General features: G+C 37.9%; 1 protein-coding gene across 1 annotated transcript; it reads right to left on the bottom strand.

Moving 5' to 3' along the window:
* Positions 1 to 420: 420 nt before the first annotated feature.
* On the bottom strand, positions 421 to 23,380 carry ERMO2 (Sec23/Sec24 protein transport family protein). The gene is made up of 12 exons (XM_006858348.4): positions 22,126 to 23,380; positions 21,865 to 22,003; positions 17,512 to 17,702; positions 17,017 to 17,124; positions 16,644 to 16,847; positions 16,283 to 16,514; positions 16,047 to 16,196; positions 15,744 to 15,900; positions 12,759 to 12,886; positions 12,331 to 12,653; positions 12,029 to 12,223; positions 421 to 989 (listed from the first exon to the last, which is right to left on the bottom strand). The coding sequence occupies exons 1-12, from the start codon at positions 23,305 to 23,307 to the stop codon at positions 756 to 758; spliced, it is 3,243 nt and encodes a 1,080-aa protein (XP_006858410.1). The 5' UTR covers positions 23,308 to 23,380; the 3' UTR covers positions 421 to 755.
* Between the last annotated feature and the right edge of the window lie 815 nt (positions 23,381 to 24,195).

The raw sequence follows: 24,195 nt of genomic DNA, 5'->3' as shown, positions 1-24,195 counted from the left end.
GACAAAAAATAAAAATGAAAATTTTATATATAAAGGAAGGTCTTTGTTTTTGGCTGAAGATTTCAGATGAAGCAGCATGAAGTGGGGCTAAGCAGAACCTGCTTCACTTTTGAGGACAAATCCCCCTGGTTTTACAGCCAAATCAATGAGAATTTAAGAATTCATGATACTTGACGCAATATTCATTGCATTTCTCCAAAACCCTCATTTTGCACAGGCATTTCCAACTCTTCAAGATAATGACTCCTAGAATTCCTATATTTTCCTATATTACAAAGCATATATCAGGGGTTGAATGGGTAAATTCCTAGAATGGCTTATAGTCAAAGCTAGCAGCAAATGCCCATGTGAGTAATAACGAAGACGACAGCAACCATATCCCTCATTCAGTGAGGAAAGAAAAGCTCATGTGCACCCTTATTAACAGAGTTATACAACTCATCTTATTCATCACTTTTCTCATAATTTATAGAAAAAAAAATCGAGGCACATCAAAAGGCAAAAGACAATCCAATGAACTCATTAACTCTAACTTGAGCAAAAGGAGAACAAAAATACAAAAATAAAATTAAAACAAAACCCAAGAGCACCAAGACACCTGAAGATTTGGATATTCGGGTAATGTTCATTATGGGAATCATTTTCTCCTCCTTTTTCTGGGGCAAGCAACCAATATGTGTCATGAACAAAACTGGAGTGAAAATCGGACTGATAAAAGGCAAACAGAATGGATGGGATTTAAAAAACAAAAACCTCTAAACATTTTGATGGACTTGGCGGTGCATCTGCACCATCCAATCCAGGTAGCCACTTGTCCCCCCTATCTGATCTTCAATGAGATTAAGTAGTAGCAACGAGCCTTCTCTTGGTTGCTCCCCTTGTCTAACTAGAAGGCCATGCTGATAAAAGGATGGGTCGCCCTTCCTCATCCTTTCCAATACTCTCATAAGTTTTCTCGACACTTCATTATTCTGTTCCCTAATCTTGACCTGCATTTCAAGACAAGAATACCATCAAACACATCAGTTTTACAAAATAAAACCGCTTTGACAGGTAGTTAAATGTCGTAATTAATCAAGCACAAGAAAATGCAAACAATAATAATAAAGAGAATGCCATTTCTCGAGTTCATATCATAGAGATGAACAAAATATTCTATTAATCTAGCAACCACCACCGTCTTCATCATCAGTAAAGGCCCATCCCTACCAAGACTGCTCTCAAAAGTAACAAAGTCTAGATACACCCACCTGACCTTACATGCATATTCTGAAGAACTCCAGTATAGAACTTGAGAGATTGAGATTCATTTCAAGTGTGAACTTCTGCACCTTCTGAAGAAGTGGGCATTGCCATCCGGCATTATTGTTGACATTCCAATTTGAACAAGTCCTTTATCCACCTCAAGCACTTGCCCTTCCTACCCAAACTATTCAACTCCTTACTGATCCAATCTATGTTGAGATATCCCAGAATCTATTTCTCCACGTCCTTTGTCCTCGAGACATTATTGAGTTCCCTAGGGGAGCAGAACAGTCCAGGCCAACCCCATCATAGATCGCCCACGAAATCTTCAATAAATCTGCTGGCCACTCCATCAACATTATGTCAAATAGAAACAGCCACATAGCCTGCACCAACTCCTGATTATGACTTATGTCCTACTAATACTTTTTCAGCAAACCCCCGAATGAAGCCTTAGGAATGATCGAATGAATCCTCTCAAACGTGCGACAAGATGAACCAATCTTGTAAGGTTGAGCTCCCCACATGGTAGAGCATGTCAATTTAGCCCCTTAGGTGGTTTTGAGTGGATAGACCAACACACCCATCAATGAATGAAAAGATTTGCATCAAATATGCAGATGACAGGGCATTTGTCAAAGTTGCTGCTTCTTATCGGAGAATCGAACTGTGTCAAAGCCAATATATATAATTAATAACTTAGAAAATTGCCACAAAGCTCCAGCATAGTCAACACTCAAATCCTCACTCCATCCATTACTTACCCCAAAAACTAGGCGCCCAGGCCCATTTAATCTAGAATTTCTGTCACAATCGTGCAGATCAGTAGAAAAGTAAACCTTTCGCATGCTCTCCATCAAAATAAACATCACTACGTAAAAGATATCCCACGTAAAGACATCTTGGAAAAGAACCACACAAATGCATGACACACTCCGCAACTAGGACATTTGTTAAATGAAGAAAATCACAATTCTAGAAAATGTCAAGCAGACATTAGAGAGGATGATTGAGTGATAGACTTTTGTGAAGGCTATGTATTAGCCAAATTGCTAGCCTCCTGCCTGAGCAATGTGCCTAGCCAAGTCATATCCCCACTGCAAGCTGCTTTTGTCCAAGAAATACAGATTCTTTGATCCATGCCAGACACCTCATTTTCTGGCCTAATCCTCAAACTGGATTCTGAAAAGGCCTATAATCATGTAAAGTGACAGGTTCTAGATCAGGCTATGGCACTGATAGGTTTCGGACTTTCGGCAGAATATTGCATGCCTGGATTTCAGGATGTGTTTCCTCTGTTTCTTGTCCATCTTGGTTAGCAGAAGTCCTCATGACTTCTTCCTTCCATCAAGGGGCCTCCTCCAAAGAGACCCCATCCTCTTTCCTCTTTTGATTATTGTGGAAATGTTCAGTGCTTCCATCTCCAGATAATACAGCCAAGGTCTGCTCAATGGCTTCTCCACCTCACAAAGTGGCACACCAATTTCCCATCCAAACCACAGCAGGTCCACCACCTGAGGTTGCTCATCAGGTGTTTCAAACTCACTTCCAGACTAAAGGTCAATATGTCAAAGCCAAACTCGTTGGGATAGCCATCCCTCAGGCCAAGGTTCAGCTGTAAGCTTGAAGAGTAGGGTGTGACACAGATACACTACCTAGCAAATACCTTGGCCTCCCATTGTGCTTATGTACACCTAAAAGGACCTTATGGGATCCAGTCGTTGATAGATCTCAGTGCAAGCTAGCAGCTTGAAAAAGTAGATTTCTCATTCATTGGCCACATTGCCATGATAAAGGCCAGTCTTCCCAACATACATGCCTTGATAAAGTTTGACTTTGGTGGTTTTGTGTAATTTCAAGATTAGGTTATAACTTGGGGTTGTAGGTGACAATGCCTTCCTCGAGTTCAAATAGACAAGCTGATCCAGGTTGGAAATATGGGTTTTGTCCCAATCCTAATCACAAGAATATGGTAGCTTGCAAATTCTGTAAAAAGGAGTACAATGCTAGCATTAATCGATTGAAGATAGAATTTGGCCGGCATTAGAAGGGATGTAGCACCATGTACTCAAATCCCTGAAGATGTTCGAAAAGAGATGTTGGACTTTTAAAAGAACAGAGAAGAGACAAGGAAACAATATGAAGACATGACGAGATCTATAAATATCTATGGAAACAAGCACATTTAGGTAAAATAGGCCTCGAAGACAGGGGCCTATTGATACATTCTTCCCCTTGCCGATCTCAAGGTGGTAGTTCGAGAAAGGGTGCAGGCTCAGACTAGTCTAGAGAATCATTTGAAGAAGCAGGATAGGGATCAGGTTAATCAGTATGTAGCACGATGGAAGTATCAAGCATGTCTGGTTTTTAATACTGCCAGTTTGAAGAACTTCCAAGCTCTATTGGAGGCAGTGGGGCAGTTTGGCTTAGGATATAGGGCCCCTACAGCACATGAATAGTGGACATTGAGTTGCATAAAAACACGCGTTAGGTAGTGATCACAGCCACCCCACAGTGAGCAGATGTAGGCACAATGCGTCATGCGCGGCTGAACGTTGTGGGTGCGTGATTCGCGTCTGCCTCATCTCTATAGTGCATGGTACACATCACGCAGAGCGTAGTTCGCTTTTAAAGCGTGCGGGTGCAATGTGTGGTGCATGTTGCGCAATACACGGGTCCTTTGTGCATTTAGTGCCTTGTAGGGCATAATAATTGAGTCACAATCGTAATGCACCAATTTTGAGATTGATCTGACAACCGGATGTCGAGTTATGGCCATCGAAGCGCGAAGAGGTCACGTAAACTGTTTTTTGCATAAGTTTGAACTTTTGCGGATTTCTCTCTACAATATCTCTTGCTCCACTTGTCGATCATGTCCGAGGCTTATACCAAAAGATCGACCTCGTAGAGGACCATGATATACTTATGAGGTCAAGGTTCCTTTATTGAAAAAAGAGGAGGAGCTCAGAAATTAGTACCTGAAGACCCACAAGGATGCATGGGGCATATGTGGGGTGACCATTCTAACATATACTTGGAACGATAAGAGGACAGAGTATTATGAATTTACTGGTTAATTGTCCTACGGAAACATTTTTTTTTGATGTCCAATGATGCATCTGATAAGATTCGTGATGCGGTTTCATATTTGGAGTAATGGAAAGTCTACTGAGGAGGTGGGGGAGGCACATGTCATGCAAGTTGTTGCTGATGTGGCTAAGGCCGATATGGCAGCTGCTAGATTGTTGGAGATATGGGGGCTGCACAGTTTCTGGACGCTGGACGCCTTGCATGGCACCTTGCATTGATCAGATGCTTGAGGCAATTGGCAAGAGGACAGTGGTTAAGGGAATAATAGATAAAGCAAAAGTTGTAACAATTTTCATTTACAGCCAATGTTTAAGTCATGATGAGGAAGTATACAAAAGGGGCTTGACTTGGTGAGGCCAGGGATCACAAGGTTTGCAACTTCATACTTATCTTTGGATTCTCTTACCAACCAAAAAGACAAGCTTGGAACCATATTTGTCTCCTCAAATTGGAAGGAAAGCAAGCGGTCTAAAGAGGCAAAGGAGAAAATGATGAATGACATTGTTACAAGACCCCAGTTTTGAAGTGGGTTGAGTATTGCATCGATCTTTTTGAGCCACTTGTAAAAAGTACTGCTCCTTGTGGATAGTGAAAAAGAAATGGAAATGGGCATATTTACAATTCAATGGACTATGAAATAGAAACATACCAAGAAGATAAATAAACTTGAGAAAGAGAGACTAAACGACCTTGTTTCCATTCAGTATAATCAGAAGCTGAAGGAGCACCATAGAATACCCATAGTTGTCAAAGATTTGGATGAAACAAGCGAATGGTTGGTTGAGGAGGATGGAGAGCTTGACATGGACCCAAGTACATGTGGCGACTGGTATAGCATTGAGCCCCATACGAATTACTAGATCTCAAACTTGGAGTAAGGGGAAGGCGATGGCAAAGGAGAAGGGAAAGGGGAAGGAGAGGGAGAAGGAGAAGGAGAAGACAAAGAGGAGGATGAAGCAGACTGAGAGAAGACAGCGGAAAAAGGTCATTATGAGGAGGAGGATGACTTACTTGGCATCATCATCAGATTCACGTGCATTTCATGTTGGCCGTGGTCCGTGGACATGGACAATATGTTGCTAGTGATGATGAAACTCAATCTCCTATTTGAATTCATCATATTGGTTATCTAGAAACTTTGCCATGGCCTCTCCCAACCCAGTCATGCCGGTCCCAAATAGGAGGAGGGTGGTGTTAGGTACGACAACCAGCATAAAACTTTGCCGCATCTTTTTATGAATCTTGAACCTATAGCCGACCCAAATAGTTGGGATAAGGCACGGATAATGGTGATGATATTTGTTATCTAAAAGACTACTTTTCCTAGATTATGCCTCTAGAATTGTAAGTTGACTTTTTTCTTTGTGTTGTTTGTTGCAAGATGTAATGGATATCACGAGATTTGAGAAAAGTATGATAGAAAATTAACATTTCCTATTTATGGCTAGTAATTTGCATTGTTTTAATGTTACTTTTAGCTATTTTATTCACAGTTCAAAGTCATGTATGTTTAAGTTTGATTTGTAGTTCACAAGGGTCTAGAGCCCCCCCTCCCCCCCCCCCCCTTCGAGTTGGCAGCCCAAGTATCATTGCACTCACCCTCTGCCTTCTTGAACATTGGGTATAAGGAAGAAACCCTAGGGTTTCCCCTAATTATTGTTTGTGTTTGGCTTGTTTTCTTGTTGATATTACTATTTTTCCATCAATTTTCTTGATATTATTGTTCTCTATCGATTTCCTACATCAATTTGGATTTTTAGTTTTATTCAATTTCAAAGGATGTATAGTTAAATTTAATTTTAGCGTTGATTTTTACGGTTTTTAAGATTTTGTAGGGACCCTAGAGTCCTTTTTATATCTTTATTTACTATTCATTAATTACATCTCATAGATACTATTCACAGATATTGTTCATGGATAACTATTCATAGGGGCATTTGTGCAATTTTTATATTGTTTTAAGGTATTTTGAACTTTTATGTTTGAGTTAGGACATGAGTGTCAATTTCTTACTTGTATAGACAATTAACATCCTTGGAATGTAAATAGAATATAACTAGAGGTGCATGGGGCCCTATGGCACATTCAACGTGACCCAGTTTTAAGAAAAGAAAGAGTAAAAGCTCCAAGTTTTTGAACCCTAGCTTGAGTGAGGAGGCTTCTACTAGTGTTTGGCTTGTTTTCTTGCTAATTTTAGTGTTCTCTATCAATATCCCAATTTGGTATCAGAGCTCAAGTTTCTTCAACAAGGCCAAGAAACTACAACCAAGTCCAGGGTTTGCTGATTTTGGGCCAAATTTTGCTACATTCAACCTAAACCTTGCTGATTTCAAGGAGGTTTTTGTTGATTCTCTGCTTAGGGTTTATGATTTCAGCGAACCAATGGCAATAAAAATGACCTGTAGAAGGGGGCTTTATGGACCCACTTCGTGATCCCTGAGATAAAGAAATTGAAGATCTTAAAGGGAAATTAGCAATTGATACAGCAGACAGTGATTCAAAAAGCAGACCGATCTAGGTGGGGCGCAAGCCTAAGCGACCAATTTGGGCAGCAATCCTTGGGCAGACCCGCATAATCAGTACGGAACCCGCCTATGCGGGCACCCAACGCCCAGCCCTGGACGGCTGCCCAGAGGTGGAATTTCTTTTTTTTTTGCATTGATTTTTTAAAAAAATATAAAGGGTTAGAAGAATGGTTTTAAGTTCATTTGAAACTTAAAACTTATTGGAGCCTATTTTTGAGAGAGAGCCTCCAAAAAACTAGTTTTTTGTGATTTCTTTAAGATAGAAAGGTTTTTCAAAGTTTGACAAAATTTGATCAAAACATCACCCATTGATATTAGATTTAATTTTTGATGTTTTATAAATCTATTGGGGGGTTCTTTAGAAGATTTTGAGAGGTGGAAGTTTGAAGATTGAGCAATCAAACTCAAAAAGTAAATTCCCTAAATACCTAATTTTTAGTTTTTATACTATATATCCTTTTTTTTATTCAAATGGGCATCCTTTTTGGATTCAACTGAGCCGCCAAGGTTCTGGGCACCCACCTAGGCGCTGGGCGCCTGGACCTCCCAAGCCACCTGGACCTCCCAGGCCGCTTAGGACCTGCCTAACGCTTTTTGAAACACTGACAGCAGTTTATGAGAATCATCATGGGCAAGACAATGATCTTTCCGCCCAAATAGATGTTAAACACAATCCTTTTCACTTCCATTCTCCGCATGAAGAGTCGATTGAAGAGGAAAGTGATAGAAGACCTAGACCTGGGGAACATCCGTCTAGGGTTTTCAATTTGAAGGAGGACATTCTTGATTTTGACATAAGTGGTATCAAAAATCAGCAAGATGTAGATTTATTTATTTTGAACATGGGTTTTCAAAATCCGTCTAGGGTTTTCAACCATCCACGCCTTGAACTTGAGATGTTTTGAACATGGAACCAACAAGCTATCACAGAGCTCTTTTCTTGTTAGCAATCAGCATGATGTAGATTGGAATCTACCACTAATCTTCGATACATACTTCATGAAGAACAAGATCTTGTAGAAGATCCAGTTTGCGATGATACTATGAGATTTCATGGTTGAACCGATCTTTAAGAAAAAGATGAAGGAGTCCAAGGAGAATGACTAGGTGAAGTTGTTGGTTCAGTCATCGAATCCAACGCTCATTTTGAAGATGCGGTCGTGGTATTTTCTAAGGCTGAGCCTAGACAATTTCAACACGGTTATATGGCTGAACTAATGCAATTTCAGTAAAGTTTAAGTGGCTAAACAGACTATCGACATATAAGAGGAACCCTTTCCTCGAGGTTTTCTCAAAAATATTTATGAATATATCAATTGATTTCAAGGCCCTACCCTTAATGCATAATCGTTGTATTTTGATTATGCTAATAAACAAGTCCAAGGATTCGAAGCATATTGTTCAGGTTGAAGAAGATTGTGGAACTAATGCGAAATTCATCATAGCCTACTTCAAAACTTGAAGACATGTTTATCCAAACAGGGGAGAATGTTGCAGAACAAAATTATTCCCATTTATAATTTTTATTCAATTTAAAATTATGTATATTTTAACTATAGTTTAGGCTATTTCTAGGGTTTTTAAGTTTTCTAAGTATTGTCGGCTTTTTTTATATTTTTATTTATTTACTACTACTAGTTAAATATTCATGGATATTGCTTGTAGGTCCTATTCACACGAATTGCTCATGAGTAATTTGTCTATAGGGGTATTTCTGAATTTTTTAATATCGTTTAAAAGTATTATAGGCATGTTTAAGTTAGGACATGGGTGTTAATTTCTTACTTGTCTAGACAATTAAAGTCCTTTGAACATTAAAAAGAACATAATAGAAGTGTGTGGAGCCTTGTGGCTCATTCCATGTGACTTTGTTTTCAACAAAGAAAGAGTGAAAGCTCCAAGCTTTTTAACCCTAGTTTGGGTGAGGAGTAAATTTTAGGGTTTCTCCAAATTTTTGCATGTGTTTGGCTCTAAAATCTTGTTGTTTTACTGTTCTTCAAATTTCCCCTACATCAATTTGGACTAAGAAAAATTGATATGGGAAATTAATTAGAACAATAAAATAAGCAAGAAAACAAGCCAAACACTAACAATAACTAAGAGAATCCCTGGGGTTTCTTCCTCACCCAAGCTAGGGTTCCAAGCCTAAGCTTTGGTTTCCCTAGTTAAGGGTTCCAAGCACCTCTTAAATAGTTCAAAGGATATTAATTTTCCATACAAGAAATTGACACCGATACCCTAATTGAAACATAGTAAGTATTTTTTAAATAATATCAAAATTTTCAAAAATGCCCCTATGAACAGTAATCCATGAACAATACCCTGAATAGTAACAAGTGAATGGTAAATAAATAAATAACTCGAGAATCTCTAAAAACTTAAAAACCCTAAAAATAAACTCTAAAATTAAAATTAAAATATACATTATTTTAAACAATAAAATTTAAAAATTAAGTATCCTACATCATTCTCTACTAGCTAGAGAAGAATCGTCCTTGAGTTTTGAAGTAGGCCAAGATGAATTTCGCATTAGTTCCACAATCTTCTTCCCTGAACATTATGCTTCGAATCCTTGGACTTGTGGTTTATTGGCCCAATCAAGATACAACGTTTATGTAATGAAGCGAAGGCTTTGAAAGCAATTGATATATTCATAAACAATTTTAAGAAACCCTCAAGGAAAAGGGCACTCTTATATCAATAAACATTGTTTACACACATACATTTGTTGAAATTGCATTAGTTGAACTATATAAACCCTGCTGAAATTGCCTAGACTCAGTCCTAGAATATACTAGCGTTGCATCTTCAACATGAGCGCTAGATTCAATGACTGAACCAACAACTTTAGCTATTGATTCTTCTTGGAGTCCATCTTTTTCTTCGTCAAAGATCGGTTCAACCATAAAATCTTGTTCATCATTGTAGATCATATCTCCTTAAAGATCTTGTTCATCATATAAATATGTATCAAAGATTAGTGGCAAATCCCAATCTAAAACTTGCATCAAATCAAGAATGTCGTCCAAATCGAAAACCCTAGAGTGAAGTTCCCCATGTCTAGGTCTTATATTACTTTCCTCTTTAACTGATTCTTAATGCGGAGCACGAAGGTAAAAAGAGTTTGTACTCGACATCTTCGTTTGTAGAGAGATCGCCGTCTTACCCACGAATGATGCTCACAAACTGTTGCATCGACTATTGCACTTGCCTTTGAGTTTCTCAGTTTCTTCATCCCTAGGATCACGAAGTGGATCTACGAAAATCCCCCCTTCACAGAGCCTTCTTGTTGCCAAACTAGGCAGAGAACCAATAAACACTCACTGAAATCAGCAAGATCTAGGCTTCCCAAAATCAATAAACCCTGGACTTGGTTGTAGCGTTCTAGCCTTGTTGGTGAAGAAACCCTGAGCTCTAATACTAAATTGATTCCGATGAAATTTGAAGAACAATAAAAGCAACACGATTTTCAAGCCAAACACATGCAAAAAACTTGGAGGAACCCTAAAGTTTACTCCTCCCTCAAGCTAGGGTTCAAAAGCTTAAAGCTTGAACTCTTTCTTTTCTGGAAAGTAAAGTCATGTGGAATCAAAAGCCTAAAATTTTCCTAACGAGGCACACACCTCTATTTATGTTATGTTTAATGTTCAAATGGCATTACTTGTCTATACAAGGAAGAAACCCATATTCTAACTAAACATAAAAGTCCAAAACGCTCTTAAAAAATGTTAAAAACTTACCCCTATGAATAAATAAATAAATAAATAGAATCCGTAATAAACCTAAAAGCTCTAAAAATAAACCCTAAAACTACAATTAAAATATACAACCTTTGAAAATAATAAAAATTAAAACTTTCTTCTTTTTTTAACATTAATTGTCAGTAGTGAGTTAGCACTTTTTTGAAACCGTTAGTAGTTTTCAAAAGGGGGTTAGTAAATAATGTTGTCCTGCATCATTTAGTGAGAGCACTTCACTTATTCCACAGGAGTGCTACTTCTGAGGGAGCACTTCCCTCCCCCTACATAAGTGCTACTTCTATGGGAGCGCTTCACTTCTTCCACAGGATTGCTACTTTGGTGACACATACTTCTCACAAGAATCTCTATCTAAGGTGGTTGCTGGTCCGAACTTTTCACAATTACTTGTGAAACCAAACCAAATGAAAACTAGATTTTATTCAAGGAAAGTGGGTGTGCTTTTTATGGATCTCAAGTCCTGGTCACCTGGACTTTCACCAAGGGCTTGCACGTATCTTGTTTACAGCGAAGGCACCTTGAGGGCGTACCAAGGCCACTCTTACTTATGCCAAATATTTAAGATCAAAAGACCATCCTTCCCTTGGCTATAGGTGACTTCCTTTCCATGTTAAAAAACATAAGAACCTTTGGTCCTTTCCATCCTTTTCCAGCCTACGCAAGTAATAAGGTCATAAAGTCCACCTTCCATTGTTGCCTGGAAATAGCGTATACGGGACCATTGGGGATGAGCCCTGCTCACAGGTATGTCTCCAGCCATTCAGGGCCCTGACTCTACGAATATACAAAAGGCATCACAAAGATCACCTGACGGATGCTCTTTGGGCAACCCCGGCACATGGGTGGTATTGGGGGTGTTTTTGAAAGCTACACAAGGGCCACACTATTAACATTTTCAAGCCGCATTGGTGTCTCAGATGCAACCACAATCAAAGCCCAGGATTTGCTCATAGCCCTCGAAAAGTCTGATAGAAGTTGTGAGTGCACTCTTTTGGCTGAAGGAGATTCCAAAAACATCATCAACTCTTTGCTTTCCCCAAGGAACTCAAACACAACTTCAATGAGATTTTCCATTTAATAGCCCACTATGTGTCTCATTCAGGCATGGGTGGCATGAATCAAACACAATAGTGGACTCACTAGCAATCATACACCTTTAACCCTTATTAACACAAGAGTTATTTCATATATATATATATATATATATATATATATATATAGATGAGAAGACACTAACAGTTTATGGTTGTGGACGGAGAAAACCATGACCTTGTCTAGCGATAGTACAATACATATATATGTACAAAACAAATAATAGGTACCAAGTACTAACCCTACAAGAGTTACAAAGAGCACAATGAATGAAAGTTCAGATAAATTTCTCTCAAAAATGAAAGTTATGATAATTACCTTGGATAGGTCCGCAAAGGCAGATATCTCCGGTCCAAGTAACTTATTTACAATATCCGCGGACAAAACTTTGCCAAACCAAATAACAAAGCGAAATCCATCATCATAAATATACAAGCCACTTGGATCTAAGCTCTCAGCACTCAAAGGTAACAATTTTGATACTTCCCCAGAAGCATCTGCATTTGGAGGTCCCTAAATAAAACATAGGACATACATTCATCAATTGAGCTACTTGCTCGCACCTAGCCAAACAAATATTTTCTTTTTTCTAAAAAACTGCATGAAATAGAAGGTTATACCTTTATCAGGTATTCATCAAGCCGGATCAAGTGGGGATAGAGAAGCTTCAATAACCTTTGAACATGCACAACCATCATATTGTAACCAGCAGCACAGCGTTCGTCAAGTGATGCATCTGCATGTCCTCCACGAAGAGGTATGGACTTACACAATGCCAGTCCATACAGAGGCAAGAGTTTTAGTGATTCAGGGAATATCATCCTCCCAGTCACTCGATGTTGAACTGCATAAAGGTTCCGATATTCTCGAAGGCTTTTAACAATCCTCAACTGTATAAATTGGCGTGCATCTTCCAACTTACTGGACAACGTTTTTTCTATTGCTGCAGATGTTTTGTTTGTGAAAAATATAATTAGGGCCAATCTCTAAAAACTCAACAACGAGAGGACACACTAAAGGGTTGTTATGTCATAGAAATAGCGCTTACCAAGCCTACCCAGTACTAAGGTAACAGCCCCAATATCAGCATGCCGATACATCTCTCCAAGATCTGATACCACTGGAACTGCAATTGTATGAATTCTGATACGTCTCTCACCAGAAGATGATGTATACCTTTTATCTTGTTAAGGAAGTTTCCATCATAAAATATAAAAGTATTGGATAAGTTCTATCATACCAAGAGTGGTAGTTTTATACTAAGAAAATATATAGACTGTTACCATGAAAATGCATTAAAACCAAAAATGTGTAACTTCCTCAAATCAAGAAGTCGCAGAGATGGTAAAATTACATAATACAATCAAGAAAGCAACTCGGAAGTGTAGACTATATGCTACAGGAAATATATATATATATATGTGTGTGTGTGTGTGTGTGTGTGTGCGTGTGCAACATATATGTATGTGTGTAGCAGAATCAGAACCCCAAAAAAGAGGAAGAAGAAGGCTTCTCATCAAAATGCAGCCTGTGTTCGTTTTAAGCATGTAATAGGATAGTATTTCCAACTTAGGTACCATTCGGATGCTACAGTTGCAAGTCAAGCCAGCTTGTGTCTGATTGAGGACTTTCATCTCAGTTTTCTTCTGTGGATACCAGAAAAAAATCATTTCCAATGTGAATCCTAGGGACCAAGAATGCAAAATAAGATTCACAAAAGCCTCTTTGACAATTCGTATTTCCATCAATTGAAGCTAAGCATTAAAAAATTGGAAGGCATACAAAAGGTGTTTGGCATGTGAAAGAAGTAATGTTCCCTTTCTTGGATGTTGGGGAGCCTGTCTGAGGTATGTATAAATTTTGCAGACTTGTACTGTAAAATTGCTTCTTTCAAAAGGAGTCCCATTTTCATCCTAATATAAAAAAAAAAACTCGGGATGCCAATCTGCCACCTTAACTTGAGGAATCAAGACTAGTGGTACAAAGAAATATATAGTCAATTTGGGCCCAGTCACAAGTGAGAGAAAAACTACATACATATATATATATATATATGGGAAATGCTGGCGTAGGCCCACTAACCTATAGCTACATATGGCCCAACGGCCTAGATTGAATCTGAGCAAATCCAATGATCAAAATTGCATTTCATATTTGAATTTTAATTTTTTATATAAATCCAAATCGCTTGAAATCTTGGGTGTGTATTCTTTAAAAATATTAGAATCCAATAACAATATCAAAAAAATATTTCGTGAAAAATAAATTTACCAAAATACCCCCAAATTATTGTAAGGGTATTTTGGTCAATTTATATTTTGCAAATTATTTTTTAATATTTTTATTAGGTGCGCATTGATGCGCAGAATAGACACCTAAAATATCACATGATTTGAATTTGTAGAAAATTAAAAAAAATTCAAATACGAAATGAGGTCGTATCCGTCAGATCGGCCCAGATTCTATATGTAGTTGTAGGTTAGTGGGCCTACACCAACATTTCCTTGTGTGTGTGCGTGCGTACGTGTGTGGGAAAATTTTATATAAGGTTGAAGCCCTAAACAATCTAATTAGGACGCACCTGAAAAATTTAACAAAAGAGGTTATTTCGATGTAATTTAACAAAAGCCCTAAACAATCTAATTAGAGACATAAATTTCCAGGCAATCCCAAAGAATTTTGCTACTGAGAGCTCATCTTTAGAGACTATTTAGAGGTGTGCCTAATTTGATGGTTTAGGGCCTCAACCTTATACAAACCACACCTTATATATATATATATATATATATATATACAATGAGACCATTTACCTTTGATACAAAGTGGTCACAATTACTTGCAACCATCCGATGTGAAATTTGATAGCTTGGATGTGTCACAAAGTTGACAAAATCTCTTTCGAAGTTTGAGCTTGATCAATGGAATAATTGCAGCCACCCAATTTCACATCTAATGGTCAAGATTAATGAGACCACCTTTTACTAAAGATAAATGGTCTCATTCTATACTTTTCCTATAAATATAAATAAAAATATAAACACACACACACACATATATATATATATATGGAATTGTATACAATGAGACCATTATCTTTTATACAAGAAGGTCACAATTACTTACAACCATCTGATGTGAAATTTGATAGCTTGGATGTGTCGAGATAATTTCTTTTGAACTTTGAGCTTAGTCAATGCAATAAATGTAGCCACCCAATTTCACATCCAAGGTCAAAATTAATTGTGACAACCTTGTACCAAAGATAAATGGTCTCATTTTATACTTTTCCCTATATAGATATATATATATATATATTGCTTTTTTTTTCTTTTTTCTTTTTTCTTTTTTATCTTCTTTATTTTATTTTTTATTTTTTTGATAGTTTGGTGGTAGGAATATCGAACTTGAGATATAGCTGCTAAAAGTCAGCTGCTAGCCACTCAAGGCCAAGCCCGATTCCTATTGTCTATTTATCATTGGGTGACAAAAGGGTCTTCAAGCTTTATATAGAAATTTCACTTAGATTAGGTGACAAAAGGGTCTTCAAGCTTTATATAGAAATTTCCTTGCACAGTATCGCTGAAAGGGATGGCCATGTATATAGAAAGTTATGAAACAATGAGATAAGGAAGCCTAATGAAAAGCTCAACAACCATCATTTTCTATAAGCTAGACAAACAAATGGGTGGAAAACTTCCCAATACTCGTCAGCTTTCAAAATAATCCCAAAATTCCTATTTAATTAGACAATGTAGCAGGTGCAAGAGTTAATAGAACATATTTTATCATAGATGATGTAATGCAGTCCAAACTAAACAAGATTTATTAAGGCTTCTTATCAGTTAGATATAGAAGACCACCAACTAATGGTTGGCAATGAACAACCTCTTCAGGAAGCTTAACGTTAAGCTCTGATGATGTGCAAACAGACTTCTCTTGAATAACAACCATGCCTCTTGATGACCTAGAAATCTCAAAAAATTACCATAATTGCTATTGCTTCTAAATAATATCAAGAGAAGGAGGAGGATACAACAAAGCAACTTGAAAGTATACTGTCTGGGTATTCAATAACGTCTCCTCAAGAGAAAATTGCATTGCAAAAGCTTTATCACAATCTACAGCTGGAAGGGCCAATAAATCTGTGGTCCTTAACATGAAGTGACCATGGTAAGTTGTAAACCTGATCCCTGGACAACCAAAAAACATTATTTTGATATGATCTTAAAATGATCCAGCATAAAAAAAGCATGTATAATTAAAGTGTCCAGTCTTGTAAGAAAAAAACATCTTAAGAGACAAAAACTTGACAGAACACAAACATGTCATCAGAAACCTTTTCCACATCTTATGCGCATAACAGCCTCCCAAGCCGTCTCCCTGGTAAGGTCCCTGGCCAAATCATGTCTGAATTTCTCTTCCTGAATGCCTAAATGAAAAGATGGATAATAATAAACCTGGCCGCCCGTATATTTTGCAAGTGTTCCTGTTAAATGAAGAGAATTATATGTCAAGGGACTCATATTTGGGAGTAAAAATCCCAAAGAAAAAATTTATTGGCAGGATTGTCACCTAATGAAGCTATATCAGTGTATTTGTCACTGAATGCAAAAATATCCACTGCAATCTGATATTTGGTCAAATCTGCAGCCATTTGCTTATAGAATTGATCTTCAGTTATCCGAAGTGTATGTTCTTTATCTGTTCCATAAACACGAGGATCATCCCCTCGTAGTTTTAGAGCAGCAACACCAATGGATGGCAATGTGCTTTGGAAGACCAGCAACTTTCCTCCAAGTTGTTGCTGTTTTGGAAGTGGAAAAGACAATCTCCATTAAACCAAACAGATGAAATGCAGTTTTATCAACATCCAAATGATGACAAGTTTACATATAGACATCGTAATATATGCCTGAGCACAAAGCATACGCACCATAATCATATAAGCCCCTCTGAGAGCAGGACCAAAAGCAGATTCTACATTTACAGTGTCCTGAAACATGGAAGGCAGGCTATCCAAAAATGCATCCACAACACCTCTTGATTCTGACAAGTTAACGAGAAGATCATCTGGCAATGGTACAAATATGTCTTCTAAATCTGCCACCACCATCATTTGAGGCTGCGTCAATGATGACTGAAACAAGCAAAAAACTGCATTTCATCAGCTTCCCTAAAAGTACACATATCAGCAACATTCTGCCACAACAAGACCTCCTCAAAAGGAACATTCAAGCACCAAAGTCGTACAATACGACTCTCAAAGCCAACAAAATTTTGAGTATTTGTTGCGAGGCAATGCCCACCTTCATGTTATAAAAATGTAAGCTGCTGTCAAACGTCAAAAAGCCAATCTGGGTTCTGGGAAACCCAGGCAATTTATCCAAGCAGGACTTTATGGTCTTAGCTGCAACCTGCCATACAATGCTCGGAATCAGCATAAAAACAATGCCAAAAGTTTTACAAATATTATACATATATATATATATATATATATATATATATATATATGTTCAACAAAAATAAGATGCCCAGGTGCATAACTTTCATTTCTCACTAGATTCCATAATCTTCAAACTCCAAGAAAACCTCTTATTTGTTAAAACTATAGAACTTTTTATGGTTTTCGCAAGAAAGCCTCTTATTTGTTACAAGCTTCACGAGGTAATTTATTAAACATTATTTATGTTTACATCACCACGTTTTCAGAATCTATGCCATTTAATATAATACAATAACTGCGTGCAAGGAACACAAAAAAAACAGACGTAGAAACAGTTCATAAATTTGGAGGAGAATACCTCAAGCATACCACTTCTAACAGCCGATAGTGAAACATCAATGAGGAAAAAATATAGCGGTGGCATAGGAGGCCGAACCATGTACTCAGTGGGAGCAACATATTCCACACTTCCCTTTGTAAGCTCAGGATGTTGATCTATATCGGCTCGCACACCATTGGCATCCAAATGGGCGAAGTAATCGCTGGGAACTGAATGTAAAAAATTGAAATGGACATGTATAAGAATGTTATAATAAAGAGACGACCATGCCAATATAGAGCCAAGAAGAGTTCTCCAATATCTGTGAGTATGATAGCATCAACTCACGTGGAATACAGGGGAAAAATATGCAAAACGCGATACTTTTCACAGTTCACACAGCAAAATACAAGATGAAACTAAGAAAGTAAATTATGCTCTTTCAAGATATTCACATACACAATGAAAATTTTAAAAAAAACAGAGGAGGCTCATGGCTAAGGCAAAAAAGAAGAATCCATGGCTACCAATAAGAAAATAAAATGCAACATCGAAAAAGACATTTAATCTCCCTAAAAACACATTCAATCTTGAAATCCACTAAGAAAGTAGATTGACAGAAAAAAAAAACAAAAACAAAAAAATTCCCCTTAGGGCATCGATTGCAGTTATATGCAGAAAATAAACTAGATAGTCTTCGCTATCTCACTCATTGCCAACTAAAGACAAAGTTGCAGCCGATGAACTTAAAAGAGGGTGAGCTCTTATCAAATCGACCTCATGTTATCTAGCATTTATGAAGAGTCTTTTGATAAGCGAGAACACTAAAACATTAAGTACTTTTGACCCCAAAGTTGCAATAGTGGCCCTTAATTGACTCGGATCGGCAACAAGGGGAGTCTTGGGGTTTAACAGCAGACTTGCCCGAGTCTTACTATTATGTGTCTGCCTACTTTTTTCTAGAGATGTTGCAGTATCTTATTGAGACAAGGCTCAATTGACTTGTTAAGACTCAGCTCTGGACCAGGCTCAATCCAGAGCCACATCATAATCATCCATATCAGGCTGTGTCCAGAGCTACCATCAGAATTTAAAATCATTAGTAATGAGTAGCAAATAAAAACTCATTACCAAGTACAAAAAAATTGTCAAGTCAACTAGACTCATACATTGGGCGACTTTGCAAATGAAGAACTCAGGATGTGCCCATGTTTTTTTCATATAAAATTTTTAGTATTATTTTGTCGTACCAATGACATTATCCAATGTGGTATGAAAATAGCTCGACTTGGTGTCAAATTGGGTTCAAATCCCACCATTAACGCTTTCCATTCCTTTAAACTCTATACAAACTCAGAATAACTCACCAGTGTTGTCTGTTTCAAAAACTCTGAATAACTTGCCAGTGCTGACTGTTTAACTCGGTGAGTTGACTCAGTTTTTGCAATGACTGAATCAACCAATGCGTTTGAGTTTTTTAACACTGACAATGAGAATATGTATAGATCCACTAAAAATACTCTTCCATTATGACTCGCAGTTGCCTAAAAGGATTCCTTCAGTTAAGAGTTCTAATATTGAGGCAAGGGAGCCACTCTGCCTATTATCATTTACCAATATGGAGGAAAATTTGAAGGTTTTTACTTTTGATTTCTATAGGAAGGCAACTAACTGGGTTGAATTAAGAATTTTTCACATGAAGATAGCATATTGAAGATTTGCCCTCCGTTCTGTAAGTAACTCAATTATATTTATGGGAACATTGATTGAACCAGTATTATCGTAATTGAACCAGCCATCGAACTAGTTCGGGGTTTGGTCTAGGCCAAATTGGTTTGACCCCCAAAATGTTTTCTAAAGGTTTCAAGTTAGTAGGTCAATCTAAGAGAAACCACACCCTTGGTTGAAGGAAGGATGGGAGAATGGAAAGAATACTTGGGTCCATGGAGGAGGCATGGAAAATCCTCCAGCTTACTCAAGTATTCCCTTATTTGTTAGGGCCCCAAGAAAACCAATATACGATCTTGAGGTCACCAATATTACGGCAAGATTGGATAGAGGAAAAATTTCTACTTTCACTCTCTATTGACATGTCAATCATAAGAAGATGACTCTAGCAAACATACTAATTTAGGCTCATACCACTTTCAAGACTCCCATGTTGGTTGATCATTATATCCAGAGGACATAGAGAAATTCTTTAACAGAAGAAAGACCGAAGGCTGACATCATCTTCGAGTTTAAGCAACTAACTTTATGAAAGAAGCCTGCTGCCCAAATGGAATTGGAACCTAATCAAAGAAATAACGGTTGGTGATGTTGGGAGATGCTGGATCTATAAAGATACGTGGCCCACAGAGGCCTTCAAGTTTAGCTCTCTCAAGATGCAAGTCTCACGTGCAACCCGGCTCGAAGGTGGGGGACGTTATCCTCTGAGGAGCTGCATGGCACTAATGATGTCTAGTTCTCAAAAAGGACATTCAAGAAAAGGAGAAGTCTCAGTTGCTCTTAATCTCTCATCCATTAGGCATATGTTGAAAGATGTTACAGACAAGGCAACTTTGGGGACTTGAAAGCTTCTTGGACCATTTCTTAATAATCTATATACCTCAACAATGGTTGGAATATGCATCGTCTTTTAAAACATGAAGTGGGTGTGCAAAAAGGTCATAACACAAGTTTTGATATTTGTATGGCTAGGCTTTTTGGACAAATTCATAGAACTTTAGAGAAGCATGGGTGGATAGGATTCATTGGCACACATAGCCACAAAAGTCACATTTTTATGCTTGCTTACATAAGTTACTTAAAAGTTAAATCATGATATGTACTTTTGCACCTATTAATATTTACTGTAAGGTTACAGACTTTTTAAGAATCCATGAAGGAAATGCATAGGAATTTCTGAATAATTGAATATCTACGAATTAATCCTTAGTAACCTATTTTGACTGGTCAAGTATTGACCAAGAATTTGTCAATTGGCCTCTGAGTTTAATGGATTATCTAAGAAAGTGACACGGAAGTCGACAAGCGACGTAAGTATGCACCATAATTTCAATACCGGACCCAACTGTCAACCAATGCCTTGGCTGGTCCCATTCAAAGCAAAATTTGGGTTGTCGAAACTGGTCAAAAACCAATGTTTGACCGGCTTTGACAAATCAGACCAGTGGGTTTAGACTAGTATGCCTAGTTAAACAAAGTTGCGTGCATTTTTATTTTACGAATTTTTATAATTCATGTTATGTCTTTAAACTATTATTTCTTTTTTTTCTTTTATTTTTGCAAATCCGATCAAACAATTTCAAACCGGCCATCTAACCGATTTTGACTAGACCAAACCCCTGAGTGGATTGGTGGCCAATCCAATTCTGATGACATTATTACGCACAATACAAAAAACCATGTTTAAAGTAACAAGGGGGGAGACAAGTCCCATTAGATTAGCCCAAAAGAAGAGACTCTCAAAGTAGCCAAGAAATCACCCAAGACTACATAGTGAATAATAAAAGAGGTCCCAAATCATTTCCATATATCAACAAACGTCTAAGAGACAAGGACAAAATGACATCTTTTTTTTCTTTTTCTATTTTTTTTTTGGGGGTGGTGGGTGGGGGGGGAGGGGAGGGAAGAGAGAGCATGGAATTTGTTTTACTTTCTTCCTTCATAGGTTTTGGTCCTTCAACTCTTCATGTTCTACATAAGCACCCTTATTCTATGTTATTTCTTCATCAACAAATTTAATTTTCCTTGCAGTTCTACTTCATGCTTATAATGGTCAATTTGCCAACTAATCTATTGATATGAGTGCTCTCTCGAATCCATTTAGACATGTATTTAGATCCAACAATTTATGGGTCGAAAATCTCAACTATGCTGAACATGTCTATAAAAAACAAAACAAAATTTGTTGATGTTTCTTTAGCACCTTTGGATTTAAGTTGTAGTAAGGCACCATTTTTCTACACCCATCTTTAAGATGGATATTGGATGCATAGGGGGGCGCTAATACGGAAGCACATCCCCCAATGCATAAAACAATTTTCCAGATTCATAACAGGAAAGTTTAGGGAACTACTCTAGGAATAATGTCAACAAAACCTTCAGAGCCGAGTAGCCAGATAACTTATTTAAACTATACATCCAAACGAAAAGCAATGAAACCAGTAAAGAAGAACATGGCTTTTTATATGTAGTACTGTACTTCAACTGATCCAAGAAAAGGCCACATTTATCTTGAATGACCAGGCATACAAATGAGGAAAAAAAAAATTCAAAGAGAGAAAAAAGAGCAACAGGTTCTCACATATAGGAATAACTTCAGTTATTAAGACAAGAAACAGTTAAATGATCTGAAAACAACCAAACAGTCAAATGAGGTTGCCCTACCATCATTAAGCAACGAGCAAATGTTGCAACGCCACTTCCTTCCTCCATCTGCAAAGTGAACATATGGATTCACATAAGTGCGGCACCTTCGGCATCGAACAATCCCAGAAGTCCCAAAATTGACAATAGGCACTTCCTCCTGATACACAAGACTCAATGACCTTAACAAAAAGGTAAACAATAAACCAAACAAATTGCAACGAACCCACTAAATCTCTTACGAAAAAGCTAAATGATTTAGGGCTAAAAACTGTTACCCACCCCATCAGGAGATTCTGCAAGAGGATGAGCCACTGCAGCAAGGGGCAAATGCCATCTCGAAAGCAAAGACTGCGAATTGGGTATTACAGCGGTTGTTAGCCTGAGAAATTTGGGATCACAATTTTGAGGATACAAAGGAGCAGGCTCTGAAACCCCATCTAATGGCCTTGGAAGTGATTTGGGATCAAGCCCTGCATCCCTTGATCCAGGAGCTGAGTTCACAGTTAATGACTCGAATTCTTCGGCTAAACCCTGAATGCCTCCTATAGGACGCCCTGTTGCACTTGGTGGCACTGAATCTCCAGGGTAATAACCATGAGGCCCCCCAATAAACGGTTGATTAGGCTGGGCAAGAGTAGCAGAATCTCTAGGGTACAAGCCATGAGATCCAATCACAGGTGAAGGCTGAGAAAAACCAGCTGGTCTGGCTTGAAAGGTTGGGGGCGCTGAAACTGGTGCACTAGCTTGTAGACCAGAGAAAGCTTGCATCGATGGCTGAGAAACTGGTCCACTTGATTGAAGAGTAGGGTTTTGAAATGATGGAGGTGGTGGGTTCACTGGTCTTTGAGCCATGAAGCTTGATAGACCTTGAGGTGGAGGGCCCAAAGGAACAGAAGGCATCTGAGATTGAGGGCGAAGTGGAATTGAAGGTTGAAATCGCTGATCAGTCATGGTGGGCGGGCCAGAAGGGGTAAAAGCTTGGGCCATGGCTGGTCGACCCGGGAAAGGAGGTCGATTGGGCCCTGAATCTGGAGAAACAAACCAAGGGTTCTGTTGAGAAGGCCCATTAAAGCTCGGTGGTGGAGCTTTTCCATGGAAAGAAGGCTCTGAACCCGTAGAAGATGGTGTAATAAGAGGAGGGGGAGCAACAGGAGGAGGTCGATTGAGGCTTTGTCCAAATACCCCCGGTTGAGGATTTCCATAAAAAGAATGCTGCGAAACAGTTGCAGAGGAAGTGGGAATTGGAGGAGGAGCCATGATTGGAGGTCGATTGAGGACTGAATCTGGAGAAACAAATTGTGGGTTTTGCGGAGGGATGCCATTAAAGCTTGGAGGAGGAGGAGCTCGATTCAGCGGATGCTCTGATGAAGCAGGAGTTGCAGAAGAAATTGGAGGAGGAGAAAAGGGAAAGGGAGGTCTTCCATGGAAATCTGATGTGAATCTAGGTTTCTCAGACCCCATTGCAATGCGGAATTGGCTCAAAATCTTTAAAAAACTATTCCTCTTATACCAATTGCCAAACCTGTTCAATCCCACATGTGATCAAGATCACAGCCATTATATAGGGAGCACAAAAATAAACATAAGAATGCGCATGCAAATAAATTTCACTGCCATAAAGAAATAACTATTTCGTTAGTCGATGTCTATGATGTCAATTTAGTAAAGAAAAAGTTTATATAAAGCCCCGGCTCTAAACGATTAAATTGGACCCTCCCACAAAAAAAATTTGCTATACGAGGTTGTTTTGAGGTCCAATATCTTCAAATTAATCATCTCGACATCAAGATGTATGGATACGAGAAAAAAATAGATTTACAGTTTTGAAAATAGTGCATTTTGTAACACATCTTTGGACCGTCAATTTTCAAGTTTTCATAGATATATTGATCTACATTATTTTTTAAGTTTTAAAACTTTATAATTATAGATGAAAATATATTTTAAAAATATCATCGAGATTTCTAGTATTGAAACCAAGTTTGTATAGAGCCAAGGCTCTGAACCATCAAAGTAGAGCCCACCTTCAAATAGTGTCGAGAAATGTGGTTTCAATACTGTAAATTTTTATGATAGCCTTAAAATACATTTTCAGCTCTAATTATAAAATTTAAAGCTTCAAAAATAGTGTAGGTCAAGCAGTTCTATGAAAACTTGAAAATCTAAAAAATTGACAGTAAAAAAATGCATTACAAGATGCACTATTTCCAAAACTTGAAATTCATTTTTTTTTTAATGTCCATGCATCTTGATGTCAAGGTGATCAACTTGAGGATATTTGGGCATCAAAACAACCTCTTCTTGATAAATTTTTCAAGTAGGCTTTGGTTTGATTGTTTAGAACCTAGG

This window comes from Amborella trichopoda, chromosome 11, assembly GCF_054954075.1.
Source record: "Amborella trichopoda isolate Santa Cruz 75 chromosome 11, AtrichopodaSantaCruz75HAP2 v2.0, whole genome shotgun sequence".
NCBI classification, from domain to species: domain Eukaryota; kingdom Viridiplantae; phylum Streptophyta; class Magnoliopsida; order Amborellales; family Amborellaceae; genus Amborella; species Amborella trichopoda.
The sequence above is the reverse complement of the archived record's forward strand: the minus strand, read 5'-3'. Positions and strand labels throughout refer to the sequence as shown.

Coding starts and splice junctions, on each gene's coding strand:
- ERMO2 (XM_006858348.4), bottom strand. CDS start 23,307: ATGGGGTCTGAGAAACCTAGATTCACATCAGATTTCCATGGAAGACCT. Junction 12,887..15,743: donor TACTTTCAAGTTGCTTTGTT/GTATCCTCCTCC, acceptor ACAAGATAAAAG/GTATACATCATCTTCTGGTG. Junction 990..12,028: donor CCTTTGCGGACCTATCCAAG/GTAATTATCATA, acceptor CTTGAAATGCAG/GTCAAGATTAGGGAACAGAA.